The sequence below is a fragment of the Somniosus microcephalus genome, unplaced genomic scaffold (genome assembly GCF_052327205.1).
Source record: "Somniosus microcephalus isolate GS21.2 unplaced genomic scaffold, FLI_Smic_1.0 unresolved_chr1, whole genome shotgun sequence".
In the NCBI taxonomy this organism is placed as follows: domain Eukaryota; kingdom Metazoa; phylum Chordata; class Chondrichthyes; order Squaliformes; family Somniosidae; genus Somniosus; species Somniosus microcephalus.
In genome coordinates, this window is record NW_028225179.1 from 34541990 (window position 1) to 34560914 (window position 18925).

General features: G+C 54.1%; 1 protein-coding gene across 3 annotated transcripts in view; it reads right to left on the reverse strand.

Annotated features, from left to right (window-relative positions):
* Positions 1 to 777: 777 nt before the first annotated feature.
* Positions 778 to 18925, reverse strand: part of LOC147094591 (sulfotransferase 1C2-like) — a 22486-nt gene continuing 4338 nt past the window's right edge. Inside the window, exons 2-4 of one of the 3 annotated variants that reach the window (XM_085974428.1) lie at positions 11880 to 12064; positions 3824 to 3879; positions 778 to 1371 (exon numbers count right to left, since the gene is read on the reverse strand). In XM_085974428.1, coding sequence (XP_085830554.1) covers positions 1360 to 1371; positions 3824 to 3879; positions 11880 to 12064 — 253 coding nt within the window. In that variant the 3' untranslated portion in view covers positions 778 to 1359. Of the gene's footprint in view, positions 1372 to 3753; positions 3880 to 11879; positions 12065 to 18925 lie in introns of all 3 variants that reach the window. The other 2 variants (XR_015074750.1, XR_015074749.1) reach the window with 2 other exon arrangements.

Consider the following 18925-nt stretch of genomic DNA (forward strand, 5'->3'; position numbering starts at 1 on the left):
AGGGGAGCGAGTCCCACAGTTTGGAGACTGAGGGAGGGGAGGAGTCCCACAGTTTGGAGACTGAGGGAGGGGAGGAGTCCCACAGTTTAGAGACTGAGGGAGGGGAGGAGACCCACAGTTTGGAGACTGAGGGAGGGGAGGAGACCCACAGTTTGGAGACTGAGGGAGGGGAGGAGACCCACAGTTTGGAGACTGAGGGAGGGGAGGAGTCCCACAGTTTGGAGACTGAGGGAGGGGAGGAGACCCACAGTTTGGAGACTGAGGGAGGGGAGGAGACCCATAGTTTGGAGACTGAGGGAGGGGAGGAGTCCCACAGTTTGGAGATTGAGGGAGGGGAGGAGTCCCACAGTTTGGAGATTGAGGGAGGGGAGGAGTCCCACAGTTTGGAGATTGAGGGAGGGGAGGAGTCCCACAGTTTGGAGATTGAGGGAGGGGAGGAGTCCCACAGTTTGGAGACTGAGGGAGGGGAGGAGTCCCACAGTTTGGAGATTGAGGGAGGGGAGGAGACCCACAGTTTGGAGACTGAGGGAGGGGAGGAGTCCCACAGTTTGGAGACTGAGGGAGGGGAGGAGTCCCACAGTTTGGAGATTGAGGGAGGGGAGGAGACCCACAGTTTGGAGATTGAGGGAGGGGAGGAGTCCCACAGTTTGGAGACTGAGGGAGGGGAGGAGACCCACAGTTTGGAGACTGAGGGAGGGGAGGAGTCCCACAGTTTGGAGACTGAGGGAGGGGAGGAGTCCCACAGTTTGGAGACTGAGGGAGGGGAGGAGTCCCACAGTTTGGAGACTGAGGGAGGGGAGGAGTCCCACAGTTTGGAGCCTGAGGGAGGGGAGGGAGTCCCACAGTTTGGTGACTGAGGGAGGGGAGGGAGTCCCACAGTTTGGAGATTGAGGGAGGGGAGGAGTCCCACAGTTTGGTGACTGAGGGAGGGGAGGAGACCTACAGTTTGGAGATTGAGGGAGGGGAGGAGACCCACATTTTGGAGACTGAGGGAGGGGAGGAGACCTACAGTTTGGAGATTGAGAGAGGGGAGGAGACCCACAGTTTGGAGACTGAGGGAGGGGAGGAGTCCCACAGTTTGGAGACTGAGGGAGGGGAGGGTGTTCCACAGTTTGGAGATTGAGGGAGGGGTGGAGACCCACAGTTTGGAGGATCTGGGGAAGAATGGGTTTGAGTTGGAGATGGTGCGATGAGGCTGGAGTTGAAAATGGTGAGGATGAAGAGTGTACAGGGCGGGGGGACTGGTAGAATCCGAGTCTCTCGGGTACTGTACCTTGCAATCCTGCTCCCAGAATGATTTGGGGATGAGCTGGATCGGGAGGTGGGTTTTAATGACCCTGGGAGATGGCATTTTCTCAATCAGTTCAAGACCTGAAATCGCATGGAGATCTTATCAGTTCCCAGCATTCTCGGCTTCTTTCAGCCCTGCTCCCCTGTACAATAACCCCCCCCCACATTGTACGTCTGATAGCCCCTCCAACACTCCCCGGGGTACGGGTCCTCATGGGCACCGACTCTCCCCGGGGTATGGGTCCCCACGGGCTCCGACTCTCCCCGGGGTACGGGTATTCATTGGCACCGACTCTCCCTGGGGTACGGGTCCCCATGGGCTCCGACTCTCCCCGGGGTACGGGTCCTCACGGGCTCCAACTCTCCCCGAGGTACGGGTTCCCGCCGGCACCGACTCTCCCCGGGGTACGGGTCCCCACGGGCTCCGACTCTCCCCGAGGTACAGGTTCCTGCCGGCACCGACTCTCCCCGGGGTACGGGTCCTCACGGGCTCCGACTCTCCCCGAGGTACAGGTTCCCGCCGGCACCGACTCTCCCCGAGGTACGGGTCCCCGCCGGCTCCGACTCTCCCCGAGGTACGGGTCCCCGCGGGCACTGACTCTCCCCGGGGTACGGGCCCCCGCGGGCACTGACTCTCCCCGGGGTACAGGTCCTCACGGGCACCGACTCTCCCCGGGGTACAGGCCCCCGCAGGCACCGACTCTCCCGGGGTACAGGCACCCCGCCGGCACCGACTCTCCCCGGGGTGCGGGTCCCCGTGGGCACCGACTCTCCCCGGGTTGCGGGTCCCCGCGGGCACTGACTCTCCCGGGGTACAGGTCCCCCGCCGGCACCGACTCTCCCCGGGGTGCGGGTCCCCGTGGGCACCGACTCTCCCCGGGGTGCGGGTCCCCGTGGGCACCGACTCTCCCCGAGGTACGGGTCCCCATGGGCACCGACTCTCCCCGGGGTGCGGGTCCCCGTGGGCACCGACTCTCCCCGGGGTACAGCTCCCCGCCGGCACCGACTCTCCCCGGGGTACAGCTCCCCGCCGGCACCGACTCACCCGGGGTACAGGTCCCCACAGGCACCGACTCTCCCCGGGGTGCGGGTCCCCGTGGGCACCGACTCTCCCCGGGGTACAGGTCCCCACAGGCACCGACTCTCCCCGGGGTGCGGGTCCCCGTGGGCACCGACTCTCCCCGGGGTGCGGGTCCCCGTGGGCACCGACTCTCCCCGGGGTGCGGGTCCCCGTGGGCACCGACTCTCCCCGGGGTACAGCTCCCCGCAGGCACCGACTCTCCCCGGGGTACAGCTCCCCGCCGGCACCGACTCTCCCCGGGGTGCGGGTCCCCGCGGGCACTGACTCTCCCCGGGGTACAGGTCCCCGTGGGCACCGACTCTCCCCGGGGAACAGCTCCCCGCAGGCACCAACTCTCCCCGGGGTGCGGGTCCTCACGGGCACCGACTCTCCCCGGGGCACAGGTCCCCGCAGGCACCGACTCTCCCCGGGGAACAGGTCCCCACAGGCACCAACTCTCCCCGGGGTACAGGTCCCCGTGGGCACTGACTCTCCCCGGGGTACAGGTCCCCGTGGGCACTGACTCTCCCCGGGGTACAGCTCCCCGCAGGCACCGACTCTCCCCGGGGTACAGGTCCCCGTGGGCACCGACTCTCCCCGGGGTACAGCTCCCCGCAGGCACCAACTCTTCCCGGGGTTCAGCTCCCCGCAGGCACCAACTCTCCCCGGGGTACAGGTCCCCGCAGGCACCAACTCTCCCCGGGTTACAGGCCCTCACGTAAGAACATAAGAACATAAGAAATAGGAGCAGGAGTCGGCCATTCGGCCCCTTGAGCCTGCTCCGCCATTCAATGAGATCATGGCTGATCTTCTACCTCAACTCCATTTACCGGCCCCATCGCCATATCTCTTGATGCCCTTACTAGTCAGAAATCTATCGACTTCTGTTTTGAATCTACCGAATGACTGAGCCTCCACAGCCCTCTGGGGTAGAGAATTCCAAAGATTCACCACCCTCTGTGTGAAGACATTTCTTCTCATCTCAGTCCTGAATGTCCTACCCTTTATCCTGAGGCTGTGGCCCCTGGTTCTAGACTCCCCAGCCAAGGGAAACATTCTCCCAGCATCCACCCTATCAAGCCCTATAATAATTTTGTATGCTTCAATGAGATCCCCTCTCATTTTTCTGAATTCAAGAGAACACAGGCCTAGTTCACTCAATCTCTTCTCATACGACAGTCCCGCCATCCCAGGAATCAGTCTCGTGAACCTTCGTTGCACTCCCGATCTAACAGCAAGTACATCCTTCCTTAGGTGAGGAGACCAAAATTGTACACAGTACTCCAGGTGTGGTCTCACCAAGGCCCTATATAACTGGAGTAAGACTTCTTTACACCTGTACTCAAATCCTCACGGGCAGGATCTGTGCTGAATTGCTGGTTCAATTTGATGAATTCTCTCACCAGATGGGAACCCATCTGGAAACAATTCGAGGAAGGGGATCCTCTCATCGATGGAGGCTCGTTTACACACCTCCGCATCACCGTGGCAATTGATGAGATCCACAATCTCCTGCATCCATGTGGTCCCTGTGAAGAGAGAGAGAAATCATAAGAGAGAGAGACACAACGGGAAAGACAGGGAGGGAGCGAAAGAGACGGAGAAACCGAGACAGAGAGAAACAGAGAGAGAAAGAGAGGCAGAGAAAGAGGGAGAGATATAGGGCACATATTGGGCACCATATCTTGGTGCCCAATATGTAACATGTCACAACCTGAGGAACAGTGAGTGACTAACGAGCACACCCATAGCATATATACTCTAAAAATGTTTAAATTAATACCGAATGTACCCAACGACTGTTTTAAATTAATACTGAATGCACCCAACGAGGGTCAACGACTGTTTAAATTAATACTGTCTGTACCCAACGAGGGTCAAAAACGTTTGACACCTACAGAATGTTGGAAACCTGTACTTTTTGTTATGTAAGCTTTGGCAACATGGTTCCCTGTAAACTTTCATGCCAATAAAGCATTTGAATTGAATTGAGAGAGAGAGAGATGACCTGGTTCTGCTGTCACCAACTAAGGAGGGGCTACAGCAGAACCTGGATCTGCTGGAGTCATTCTGTCAGACCTGGGCCCTGACAATAAACCCCCAAAAAACCAAAGTTCTTGTGTTCCAGCAAAGATCCAGACATCAGGGACCCAGAATAAATTTCACACTCGGAACAACTAAAATTGGACAAACCACTAACGACACATACTTGGGCTTAAAAATCAGCTTTACGGGAAATTTTCATCTGGCTGTGAATGAACTGAAAGAGAAAGCAAGAAAGGCTTTCTATGCCATTAAAAGATCAATCCAAATAGAAATCCCAATTGGCATTTGGCTCAAAATTTTTAAATCAGTAATTGAACCAATTGCACTCTATGGCAGTGAGGTGTGGGGACCGCTAACACAACAAGAATTTGCAAAATGGGACAAACATCCAATTGAGATCCTACATGCAGAATTCTGTAAAAGTATCCTCTGGACTCAAAGGAAAACAGTAAACAATGCATGCAGGGCAGAACTAGGCCAATATCCACTATTAATTACTATCCAAAAAAGAGCCACCAAATTTTGGAAACACCTAAAAATGAGCAACCCCCACTGCTATCACTACGAAGCCCTGAAATGCCAAGAGAGGATCATAAAGAAGAATACCCTCAGTCAACTAGTCCTGGGACTCAGTGAAGTAACTACTAACACTACTAACAATAACCAGCCCCAGGACAGTGACATCATAGCACAGAGAATTCGACCCAACACAATTGTCACTAAGCAAAAGGAAAAATATCTGTCATATTGGGCAGAAACAACAAAAACCCAAAACAAACTCAATTGCTACTTGGCCCTAAACAGACAATACAACATGGCTGAATACCTGACCACGGTAAAAGATAGCAAACTGAGAAAAACCTTGACAATGTACAGACTTAGTGAGCACAGCCTAGCGATCGAAAAAGGCAGACACAGACAGACCCGGCTGACAAGAGAGGACAGGATATGCTCTCACTGCAGTCAGGGAGTGGTGGAGACAGAGATGCACTTCCTCACAGCTTGTAGAAAATATCAGGGCATCAGGGAGAATTTCTACCCAAAATTCACAAAAATATGCCCTCAATTCAGAAATTTGAATGAAGACCAAAAACTCCCATACCTACTAGGGGAAGAGAGAAACTGTGTAACCTTAGCGGCACACTATGTTACAGCTTGCCATAAACAGAGGGACAACCACTAAATATAAGAAAAGAGTATATACAAATTATATGAATGAATATTTATACACTCAGGGATATATCTGTTTATACACTGTATGGATAGATCTGCGTTTATGTGTTCAACCATAAATGTTTTTTCGATGCTTTGGCAACATAAGATGTACCTTGTCATGCCAATAAAGCGATTTGAATTGAATTGAATTGAATTGAGAGAGAGAGTGTAGCGTATATTTACCAGAATGATAACTGGACGCCAAGGGTTAAATTACGAGGAGAGATTTCACAATCTAGGGTTGTATTCCCTGGAACTTAAAAGGTTAAGGGGTTGATCTGATCGAGATTTTCAAGATATTGAGGGGAACTGATAGGGGAGATAGAGAGAAACTATTTCCGCTGGTTGGGGAGTCTAGGACTAGGGGGCATAGTACTGCACCATGGGGCCTCGGCCCTCTCCCCTGCACCGTGGGACCCCGGCCCTTCCCCTGCACCGTGGGGCCTCGGCCCTCTCCCCTGCACCGTGGGGCCTCGGCCCTCTCCCCTGCACCGTGGGGCCTCGGCCCTCTCCCCTGTGTTGTGTATGTAATATGTGTGCTACTTTGAACCTATGGACAGGACTGCACTACTTGTTGGGCGTAGTGATACGCAGTACCACTCCTGGCCATAGGGGTATAAATAGTACTGTGGGTACTGATCTCCCCTCAGTTCCCGCCTGTGGGCATGAAGTAAAGACCTACGTATAGTCCCTACCTCCAACCAGTAAAGACCTGTTTTATTGTTACTGATTAAGTCTGAGTATTAATTACTTGAACAACTCACAGATTTAACACTGGCGACGAGTCTGATTCGGACCCTGCGGCAGTCACTCCACGGCAGCTTCGTCCACAGCCAGGACGTTGCAGAGAGGTTTCCACCCTCTCCACCCCACTGGAAGACATCCTGACCTCGGAGCCTCCATCGGCGACCGTCAGCTTCTTCTCCAGCTTGGTGGTGGGTAAGCCGTTGTCTGAGCCGGGCAGCGACGCGACAGGCAGTTGGCCGCACGAACGGGGCTGGGGGAGCTGGAGGAATAGGGCGCGAGAGCCGCTTCGAGCGGGAGGCGTTTCAACGGAGCGATCGCATCTCCTGATAAGAGCCGAGAGCCGCTTCGCGATCCAGCGATCGCATCCGCAGATAAGGGCCGCACTCGGGGGCTGAAGGGAGACGGCGTTGGGGGACGGGTGAAGACCGCCAAGCGCGGGAAAACCGCCATTTTGTGGGCGGAGGACGACGGCAAGAGCGGGAAGCCGCCATCTTGGATAGAAGTAAAAAAAAAAATCTGAGAAATTGCAAATCTACAATGCCTAAACACGGGAATATTAGCACCTTTGATAGTGACCTCGAAGATTGGGCCATATATGTTGAAAGAGTAAAAAATTATTGTAAGGCCAATAAAATTCGTGACCAAGATAAAGCTCTAACATTATTAAATTTAATGGGTGCGAAGACATACGGGCAATTGAAACACCTGTTATCACCAGATGAACCGGCGGATAAGACGTTCGATGAGATTGTTACTGTCCTGAAAGATCATCTAAACCCCACGCCGCTGATGCTAGCGGAACGATTTAAATTTTACGACAGAAGGCAGCTACAGCATGAAAGCAATGCTGATTATTTGCTGGAATTGCGTAAATTAGCGAAATATTGCCAGTTTGGAACGGGACTGACAGAGGCACTTCGAGACAAATTTGTGTGTGGTTTATTTAAACAGGATACACAAAACCGACTGCTCGAGGAGAATGAGCTGACGCTTGAGAAGGCGGTCACTATGGCAGCAGCACACGAAGCCGCAGCGAGAGGCACGGCAGTAATGCAGCTACGGTCACCGGAGCTCAGTGCACACAAATTGGGTGTGAGTTCTGGCAAATGTTATCGTTGTGGAAAGACAACGCATGATCAGAACCAGTGTTGGTTTAAAAACCAAGAATGTAGAACTTGTGGTAGGCTTGGACATATAGCTAGAGTATGCAGGTCAGCGAAGAAGACCAGCAACAAGAAGTCACCGCAAGGAAAATACGCAAAGGTACACAAGGTGACCGAACAGGAGTCTGATTCAGACGCTAGCAGTAATGAACTGGCTAGCTTAAGAGTACTCAACGCTGGTAAGGGTGCAGACCTCCAGACAATTTGGGTCACTCTTCAGATAGAAGGAGTCCAAGCAAAACTGGAATTGGACACTGGATCGGCATTGACGGTCATAAATAAGAAAGATTACGGAAAGTTATTCCAACATATTCCCCTACAGGATACGGGGATTATATTGGAAACATACACGGGGCAAAGAGTGTACCCCATCGGGAAAATAGAGGTTGCAGTGGTCCACAAGGGCGAAGACAGTCAAATAATGGACTTATATGTGATATCTGAAGGAGGTCCTCCACTACTAGGACGGGAGTGGATTAGGAAAATGAATATGGACTGGCATTTCCTACAAACAATAACGAGTGCGAACTCGGTGAAGATAGTCGGCCCAGACTCTGGAACGGATGATGGTAAGCCCAACTCAGGTGCAAAAGACAAAGTTTCAGCACAGAATTCCACTGAGCAACAACAACATAGTTTAACTGTGGATTCTGAGTCTGGCAAGTCTACTGATGTGCCCATTTCTGAGGGACACCGGGCTCGAACTCAACTCCATTTCAAACTACAACAGCAATTAGAACAAATGCTTCGCCGTTTTGAGCAAGAGTTGAATGCAACGAAAGAGTTCTTTGATATAGAGTTGGAGAATCTGGAAAGACAACAGAAGCAGCTGATGGAGAAAATGGAGCAGGAACACACAAAACGTCTGATGTCAGAGGAGTTAACGGTCAGCCAACTCCTGCATATGCTGAAGGACAGGACTCTGAAATGGGAAAAACTTGAACACGAACTTCAATATTCAAACGAAAGGGGTTCGGAGCTCTCAAAGGTTATTGGAAGAGCTGAGGTGGCAACACAGACTGAGATGACTGCAACAGAGCAGCCCTTGGATGCCAAAAGTACGCTGACTCACGTCAACGTAGAACAACAGACCGCTGAAACAGCTGCTCCGGTAGAGGGATTGAATAGTCCGATCAATCAATCTCCAAAAGAAGTTGAAGTAGTAAAATCTCAAATGAGGTCATTAGTAAACGACTTGCTGAAAGCCCAGAAAAAGCTGGATGAAGAGGTACGCATGAAGAAGTCTCTTCAGGAAAGATGTCTGGATTTGGAACAAAAGCTGGCTAACGCCCAGCTGGGTATGGAGGAAATAGAAGACCCTCTCGCTGGCCTAGATCAGGACGACACCGAATATTACTATGTCCTGTCCTGCCCAACTTGTAACTTCGACTCCCACCATACAGAAATCATGGAGGAGCACCGAAAGTCTACGGAACATCGGGAGAAGGTGGCTCTACTACGGAAAAAGGAGGGAGAGAAGGAGGAACTGCGCATGCAGCTGGCAGCTGACAGTGGGGCCCAGAGAGTCTCCAAGAAGCAGAAAAGGAAAAGTCAAAACAGAAGATGACCCATCTGAACCATTATTACCTCTACCAGATCACACACGTGGTCCCTCCGAACGGAGCCAATTCAGTTCGGAAGTTCAAACTGTTAAATCCATGGAAGGACTATTGAATGAGTCACTCCAGCAACGTGAACCGACTCCACCACAGAGATTGAATCTGTGAACTGTTTTCCGCAGAGACTGAATCTGTGATCTGTTTTGACATGAAGTTATCTATGTATCTATGTTATTCTGTTATGTAAACCTGAAGTTATATATGTATATATGTTATTACGTTATGTTAAATGGGGAGATGACTGTAAAGCTAGGAAGGGAGGAATGTTGTGTATGTAATATGTGTGCTACTTTGAACCTATGGACAGGACTGCACTACTTGTTGGGCGTAGTGATACGCAGTACCACTCCTGGCCATAGGGGTATAAATAGTACTGTGGGTACTGATCTCCCCTCAGTTCCCGCCTGTGGGCATGAAGTAAAGAGCTACGTGTAGTCCCTACCTCCAACCAGTAAAGACCTGTTTTATTGTTACTGATTAAGTCTGAGTATTAATTACTTGAACAACTCACAGATTTAACACCCTGCACCGTGGGACCTCGGCCTTTCCCCTGCACCATGGGGCCTCGGCCCTTCCCCTGCACTGGGGGCCTCGGCCCTTCCCCTGCACCGTGGGGCCCCGTCCCTCTCCCCTGCACCGTGGAGCCTCGGCCCTCTCCCCTGCACCGGGGGCCTCGGCCCTCTCCCCTGCACCGTGGGGCCTCGGCCCTCTCCCCTGCACCGTGGGGCCTCGGCCCTTCCCCTGCACCGTGGGACCTCGGCCTTTCCCCTGCACCATGGGACCCCGGCCCTTCCCCTGCACCTTGGGGCCTCGGCCCTTCCCCTGCACCATGGGGCCTCGGCCCTTCCCCTGCACCGTGGGGCCCCGTCCCTCTCCCCTGCACCGTGGAGCCTCGGCCCTCTCCCCTGCACCGTGGAGCCTCGGCCCTCTCCCCTGCACCGTGGAGCCTCGGCCCTCTCCCCTGCACCGTGGAGCCTCGGCCCTCTCCCCTGCACCGGGGGCCTCGGCCCTTCCCCTGCACCTGGGGCCTCGGCCCTCTCCCCTGCACCGTGGGGCCTCAGCCCTTCCCCTGCACCGGGGGCCTCGGCCCTTCCCCTGCACCGGGGGCCTCAGCCCTTCCCCTGCACCGGGGGCCTCGGCCCTCTCCCCTGCACCGTGGAGCCTCGGCCCTCTCCCCTGCACCGTGGGGCCTCGGCCCTCTCCCCTGCACCGTGGGGCCTCGGCCCTCTCCCCTGCACCGTGGGGCCTCGGCCCTTCCCCTGCACCGTGGGGCCTCGGACCTCTCCCCTGCACCGTGGGGCCTCGGCCCTCTCCCCTGCACCGTGGGGCCTCGGCCCTCTCCCCTGCACCGTGGGGCCTCGGCCCTCGGCCCTCTCCCCTGCACCGTGGGGCCTCGGCCCTCTCCCCTGCACCGTGGGGCCTCGTCCCTCTCCCCTGCACCGTGGGGCCTCGGCCCTCTCGCCTGCACCGTGGGGCCTCGGCCCTCTCCCCTGCACCGTGGGGCCTCGGCCCTCTCTCCCCTGCACCGTGGGGCCTCGGCCCTTCCCCTGCACCTTGGGGCCTCGGCCCTTCCCCTGCACCGTGGGGCCTCGGCCCTCGGCCCTCTCCCCTGCACCGTGGGGCCTCGGCCCTCTCCCCTGCACCGTGGGGCCTCGTCCCTCTCCCCTGCACCGTGGGGCCTCGGCCCTCTCGCCTGCACCGTGGGGCCTCGGCCCTCTCCCCTGCACCGTGGGGCCTCGGCCCTCTCTCCCCTGCACCGTGGGGCCTCGGCCCTTCCCCTGCACCTTGGGGCCTCGGCCCTTCCCCTGCACCGTGGGGCCTCGGCCCTCTCCCCTGCACCGTGGGGCCTCGGCCCTCTCCCCTGCACCGTGGGGCCTCGGCCCTCTCCCCTGCACCATGGGGCCTCAGCCCTCTCCCTTGCACCGTGGGGCCTCGGCCCTCTCCCCTGCACCGTGGGGCCTCGGCCCTCTCCCCTGCACCATGGGGCCTCAGCCCTCTCCCCTGCACCATGGGGCCTCGGCCTTCTCCCCTGCACCATGGGGCCTCGGCCTTCTCCCCTGCACCATGGGGCCCCATCCCTCTCCCCTGCACCGTGGGGCCTTGGCCCTTGCCCTGCACCGTGAGGCCTCGGCCCTCTCCCCTGCACCATGGGGCCTCGGCCCTCTCCCCTGCTCCATGGGGCCTCAGCCCTCTCCCCTGCACCATGGGGCCTCGGCCTTCTCCCCTGCACCATGGGGCCTCAGCCCTCTCCCCTGCACCATGGGGCCTCGGCCCTCTCCCCTGCACCGTGGGGCCTCGGCCCTCTCCCCTGCACCGTGGGTCCTCGGCCCTCTCCCCTGCACCGTGGGTCCTCGGCCCTCTCCCCTGCACCATGGGGCCTCGGCCCTCTCCCCTGCACTGTGGGGCCTCGGCCCTTCCCCTGCACCGTGGGTCCTCGGCCCTCTCCCCTGCACCATGGGGCCTCGGCCCTCTCCCCTGCACTGTGGGGCCTCGGTCCTCTCCCCTGCACTGTGGGGCCTCGGCCCTCTCCCCTGCACTGTGGGGCCTCGGCCCTCTCCCCTGCACTGTGGGGCCTCGGCCCTCTCCCCTGCACTGTGGGGCCTCGGCCCTTCCCCTGTACCGTGGGGCCTCGGCCCTCTCCCCTGCACTGTGGGGCCTCGGCCCTCTCCCCTGCACTGTGGGGCCTCGGCCCTCTCCCCTGCACTGTGGGGCCTCGGCCCTCTCACCTGGGCCACTCACCTGCTTTGGGATATGTCGCGATGAGTAGGTCGTCAGGTTTCGCCTGGAAGAGATCCACCTTCTCCCAGTTGTCTACCATCCAGTCACACAAGGGCACACCTTGGACTGGTTTCAACTGCGGCCGAGTATTTTTGACCTCCAGGGGCTCAGGGTGACAATTCAGCGACATCTTCAGTCTCTTCAACCTGTGTATCCAGATGTTAAAGAACATCAAAGCTCAAGTGTCCAGAGACACATCTGCTCTTCCCTCAGTACCCACTGACCCTCGCCCACCGGGACCGAGAGGCTCCTGTCTCCCTCAGTGCCCACTGACCCTCGCCCACAGAGACCGAGAGGCTCCTGTCTCCCTCAGTGCCCACTGACCCTCGCCCACAGGGACCGAGAGGCTCCTGTCTCCCTCAGTGCCCACTGACCCTCGCCCACAGCGACCGAGAGGCTCCTGTCTCCCTCAGTACGGAAGCAGGGGCTGCAGGGAGGATGAGCAACCTGGCCACAGCACCGTGGAGAGGGGGGCCATTCAAGAGGGGGGAGTAAATAGAAATGTTGTAGTGGTAGGGGATAGTATTATTAGGGGGATAGATAGAGTTCTCTGCAGCCAAGAGCGAGAGTCCCGTAGGCTGTGTTGCCTACCCGGTGCCAGGGTTAAGGACATCTCCTCTGGGCTGGACAGAAACTTGGAGTGGGAGGGGGAGGATCCAGTTGTCGTGGTCCATGTTGGTACCAACGACATAGATAGGACAAGGAAGGAGGTTCTGCTGAGGGAGTTTGAGCAGCTAGGGGCCAAATTAAAAAGCAGAACCACAAGGGTAATAATCTCTGGATTATTACCTGAGCCACGAGCGAATTTGGCTAGGACAAATAAAATAAGAGAGTTAAATGCGTGGCTCAAAGACTGGTGTGGGAGAAATGGGTTTTGTTTCCTGGGACACTGGCACCAGTACTGGGACAGGAGGGAGCTGTTCCGTTGGGACGGGCTTCACTTGGCCAGTGCTGGGACTAGAGTCCTGGCGGATCATATAACTAGGGCTGTAGAGAGGGCTTTAAACTAACTAGTGGGGGGGAGGTTCCTAGAGAGCAAATAATAAAAATGACAACAGAGAAGGTCAAAGACTTAGGTAGCAGTGGGGAAATTAAAAACCAGAGCGTGTCAGGAAGGGGTAGAAGGTGTGGAGTAAAAGGTAAAGTAATAAAAAGGGCAATAGCAGGAACTAAGTGTCACAAAACATATTTGAAAGTTCTCTATCTGAATGCACGTAGCATTCGTAACAAAATAGATGAGTTAAAGGCACAAATAGCTACATATGGGTATGATCTTGTGGCCATTACAGAAACATGGCTGCAGGGTGACAATGCCTGGGAATAAAACATACCAGGTTATTTAACAATCAGGAAGGACAGGCAGGAAGGAAGGGGAGGTGGGGTGGCTATGTTAATAAAGGAAGGAATCACTGTAATACAGAGAAATGATATTGGTTCAAAGGATCAGGATAATGAAACAGTTTGGGTGGAGATAAGGAATAATAAGGGGAAAAAAACACTAGTGGGTGTAGTATATAGGCCTCCGAACAGTCGCAACTCGGTTGGACGGAGTATCAATCAGGAAATAGTTGAGGCTTGTAATAAGGGAACATCGATAATTATGGGGGATTTTAACTATCATATAAATTGGATGAATCAAATTGGGCAGGGCTGCCTTGAGGATGAGTTCATTGAGTGTATTAGGGATGGGTTTCTTGAGCAGTATGTAACTGAACCAACCAGGGGGCAAGCAACCTTAGATCTGGTCCTGTGTAACGAGACAGGATTAATTAAAAATGTCCTAGTAAAGGATCCCCTTGGAATGAGTGACCATAACATGGTTGAATTCCATATTCAGTTAGAGGGTGAGGAGGCTGTATCTCAAACAAGCGTGCTAAGCTTGAATAAAGGAGACTATGAAGGTATGAGAGCGGAATTGAGTAAAGTGGATTGGGAAAATAGGTTAAAGGATAAGACGATACATGATCAGTGGTGTACATTTAAGGAGTTATTTTACAAATTCCAAAAAAAGTATATTCCACTGAGAAAAAAAGGGTGTAAAAGAAAAGACAGCCATCCGTGGCTAAGTAAAGAAATTAAGGATAGTATTCGACTAAAAACAAGGGCATATAAGGTAGCCAAATCTAGTGGGAGGATAGAGGATTGGGAAAACTTTAAAAGACAGCAAAAAATAACAAAAAGATTGATTAAGAAAGGGAAGATAGAATATGAAAGTAAATTAGCAAAAAATATAAAGACAGATAGTAAGAGTTTTTATAGTTATATAAAAAGAAAAAGGGTGGCTAAAGTAAATGTTGGTCCCTTAGAGGATGAGACCGGGAAATTAATGGTGGGAAATATGGAGATGGCAAAAACACTGAATGAATATTTTGTATCAGTCTTTACAGTAGAGGACACCAAGAATATCCCAACACTTGACAAGCAGGGGGCTATAGGGGGGGAGGAGCTAAATACGATTAAAATCACTAAGGAAGTAGTACTTGGTAAAATAATGGGACTCAAGGCGGATAAATCACCTGGACCTGATGGCTTACATCCCAGGGTTTTGAGGGAAGTGGCGGCAGGGATTGTGGATGCATTGGTAATAATCTTCCAAAACTCCCTGGACTCAGCAAAGGTCCCGGCAGACTGGAAAACTGCTAATGTAACACCCTTATTTAAAAAGGGCAGTAGACAGAAGGCTGGAAACTATAGACCGGTTAGCCTAACATCTGTGGTAGGTAAAATTTTGGAGTCCATTATTAAGGAGACAGTAACAGGACATTTGGATAATCATAATTTAATAAGACAAAGTCAGCATGGTTTTATGAAGGGGAAGTCATGTTTGACAAATTTGCTGGAGTTCTTTGAGGAAGTAACATATAGGGTGGATAAAGGTGAACCAGTGGACGTAGTGTATTTAGACTTCCAAAAGGCATTTGACAAGGTGCCACACAAAAGATTATTGCTTAAGATAAAAAAATCACGGGATTGGGGGTAATATTCTGGCATGGATAGAGGATTGGCTATCTAACAGAAGGCAGAGAGTTGGGATAAATGGTTCATATTCAGACTGGCAATCAGTAACCAGTGGTGTTCCGCAGGGGTCAGTGCTGGGTCCCCAACTCTTTACAATCTATATTAACGATTTGGAGGAGGAGACCGAGTGTAACACATCAAAGTTTGCAGATGATACTAAGATGGGAGGGAAAGTAGTGAGTGAGGAGGACATAAAAAACCTGCAAGGGGACATAGACAGGCTAAGTAAGTGGGCAGAGATTTGGCAGATGGAATACAATACTGGAAAGTGTGAGGTTATGCACTTTGGCAGAAAAAATCGTAGAGCAAGTTATTATCTTAATGGCAAGAAACTTGAAAGTACTGAAGTACAAAGGGATCTGGGGGTCCTGGTGCACGAAACTCAAAAGGTTAGTATGCAGGTGCAGCAAGTGATTAAGAAGGCCAATGGAATGTTGGCTTTCATTGCTAGGGGGATAGAATATAAAAATAGGGAGGTATTGCTTCAGTTGTACAAAGTATTGGTGAGACCGCACCTGGAATACTGCGTACAGTTTTGGTGTCCATACTTAAGAAAGGACATACTTGCTCTCGAGTCAGTACAAAGAAGGTTCACTCGATTAATCCCGGGGATGAGGGGATGGACATATGAGGAGAGGTTGAGTAGATTGGGACTCTACTCATTGGAGTTCAGAAGAATGAGAGGCGATCTTATTGAAACATATAAGATTATGAAGGGGTTGGATCGGGTGGATGCAGGGAGGATGTTCCAGATGATGGGTGAAACTAGAACTAGGGGGCATAGTCTTAGAATAAGGGGCTGCTCTTTCAAAACTGAGATGAGGAGGAACTACTTCACTCAGAGGGTGGTAGGTCCATGGAATATGCTGCCCCAAAAAGCTGTCGAAGCTACATCATTACATAAATTTAAAACAGAAATAGACAGTTTCCTAGTAGAAAAGGGAATTAAGGGTTACGGGGAGCGGGCAGGAATTTGGACATGAGTCTAGGTTCGGATAGGTCATGGCCCTGTGGGTAGCGGAGCGGGCCCAGGGGCCGTGTAGCCTGATCCTGCTCCTGTTTTCGTGTGTCTAATGCTGTTCGATTCAGGAGATAGTCCTGTCATAGTGGATTGGCGGTTAGGATCAGATCAGCCATGATCTTATTGAATGGTGGAGCAGGCTCGAGGGGCCAATTGGCCTACTCCTGCTCCTATTTCTTATGTTCTTATGTTCTTATGACCCTCGCCCACAGAGACCGAGAAGCTCCTGTCTCCCTCAGTACCCACTGACCCTCGCCCACAGGGACTGAGAGACTCCTGTCTCCCTCAGTACCCACTGACACTCGCCCACAGGGACCGAGAGACTCCTGTCTCCCTCAGTACCCACTGACCCTCGCCCACAGGGACTGAGAGACTCCTGTCTCCCTCAGTGCCCACTGACCTTTGCCCACAGGGACTGAGAGACTCCTGTCACCCTCAGTACCCACTGACACTCACCCACAGGGACCGAGAGGCTCCTGTCACCCTCAGTACCCATTGCCCCTCACCCAAAGGGACCGAGAGGCTCCTGTCTCCCTCAGTGCCCACTGACCCTCACCCACAGGGACTGAGAGGCTCCTGTCTCCCTCAGTACCCACTGACCCTCGCCCACGGGATCCGAGAGGCTCCTGTCTCACTCAGTACCCACTGACCCTCACCCACAGGGACTGAGAGGCTCCTGTCTCCCTCATACCCACTGACCCTCACCCACAGGGACCGAGAGGCTCCTGTCTCCCTCAGTACCCACTGACCCTCACCCACAGGGACTGAGAGGCTCCTGTCTCCCTCAGTACCCACTGACCCTCGCCCACGGGATCCGAGAGGCTCCTGTCTCACTCAGTACCCACTGACCCTCACCCACAGGGACTGAGAGGCTCCTGTCTCCCTCATACCCACTGACCCTCACCCACAGGGACCGAGAGGCTCCTGTCTCCTTCAGTACCCACTGACCCTCACCCACAGGGACCGAGAGGCTCCTGTCTCCCTCAGTACCCACTGACCCTCGCCCACGGGATCCGAGAGGCTCCTGTCTCCCTCAGTACCCATTGCCCCTCACCCAAAGGGACCGAGAGGCTCCTGTCTCCTTCAGTACCCACTGACCCTCACCCACAGGGACTGAGAGGCTCCTGTCTCCCTCAATACCCACAGACCCTCGTCTACAGGGACCAAGAGGCTCCTGTCTCCCTCAGTACCCACTGACTCTCACCCACAGGGACCGAGGGGATCCTGTCTCACTCAGTACCCACTGACCCTTGCCCACAGGGACTGAGAGGCTCCTGTCTCCCTCAGGACCCACTGATCCTCACCCACAGGGACCGAGGGGCTCCTGTCTCACTCAGTGCCCACTGACCCTCGCCCACAGGGACTAAGAGGCTCCTGTCTCCCTCAGTGCCCACTGACCCTCGCCCACAGGGACCGAGAGGCTCCTGTCTCCCTCAGTGCACACTGACCCGCACCCACAGGGACCGAGAGACTCCTGTCTCCCTCAGTGCCCACTGACCCTCACCCACAGGGACTGAGAGGCTCCTGTCTCCCTCAGTACCCACTGACACTCGTCCACAGGGACCGAGAGACTCCTGTCACCCTCAGTACCCACTGACCCTCACTCACAGGGACTGAGAGGCTCCTGTCTCCCCCAGTACCCACTGACCCTCGCCCACGGGATCCGAGAGGCTCCTGTCTCCCTCAGTACCAACTGACCCACACCCACAGGGACTGAGAGGCTCCTGTCTCCCTCAGTACCCACTGACCCTCGCCCACAGGGACCGAGAGACTCCTGTCACCCTCAGTACCAACTGACCCTCACCCACAGGGACTGAGAGGCTCCTGTCTCCCTCAGTACCCACTGACCCTCGCCCACGGGATCCGAGAGGCTCCTGTCTCCCTCAGTACCCATTGCCCCTCACCCAAAGGGACCGAGAGGCTCCTGTCTCCCTCAGTACCCACTGACCCTCACCCACAGGGACTGAGAGGCTCCTGTCTCCCTCAGTACCCACTGACTCTCACCCACAGGGACCGAGAGGCTCCTGTCTCCCTCAGTACCCAATGACCCTCACCCATAGGGACCGAGAGGCTCCTGTCTCCCTCAGGGCCAACTGACACTCATCCACAGGGACCGAGGGGCTCATAAGAACATAAGAAATAGGAGCAGGAGTAGGCCAATCGGCCCCTCGAGCCTGCTCCGCCATTCAATAAGATCATGGCTGATCTGATCCTAACCGCCAATCCACTATCACAGAACTATCTCCTGAATCTAACAGAATTAGACACACGAAATAGGAGCAGGATCAGGCTACACGGCCCCTGGGCCTGCTCCGCTACCCACAGGGCCATGACCGATCCGAACCTAGACTCATGTCCAAATTCCTGCCCGCTCCCCGTAACCCTTAATTCCCTTTACTTCTAGGAAACTGTCTATTTCTGTTTTAAATTTATGTAATGATGTAGCTTCTACAGCTTTTTGGGGCAGCATATTCCATGGACCTACCACCCTCTGAGTGAAGTAGTTCCTCCTCATCTCAGTTTTGAAAGAGCAGCCCCTTATTCTAAGATTATGCCCCCTAGTTCTAGTTTCACCCATCATCGGGAACATCCTCCCCGCATCCACCCGATCCAACCCCTTCACAATCTTATATGTTTCAATAAGATCGCCTCTCATTCTTCTGAACTCCAATGAGTAGAGTCCCAATCTACTCAACCTCTCCTCATATGTCCATCCCCTCATCCCCGGGATTAACCGAGTGAACCTTCTTTGTACTGACTCGAGAGCAAGTATGTCCTTTCTTAAGTATGGACACCAAAACTGTATGCAGTATTCCAGGTGCGGTCTCACCAATACCTTGTACAACTGAAGCAATACCTCCCTATTTTTATATTCTATCCCCCTAGCAATGAAAGCCAACATTCCATTGGCCTTCTTAATCACTTGCTGCACCTGCATACTAACCTTTTGAGTTTCGTGCTCCTGTCT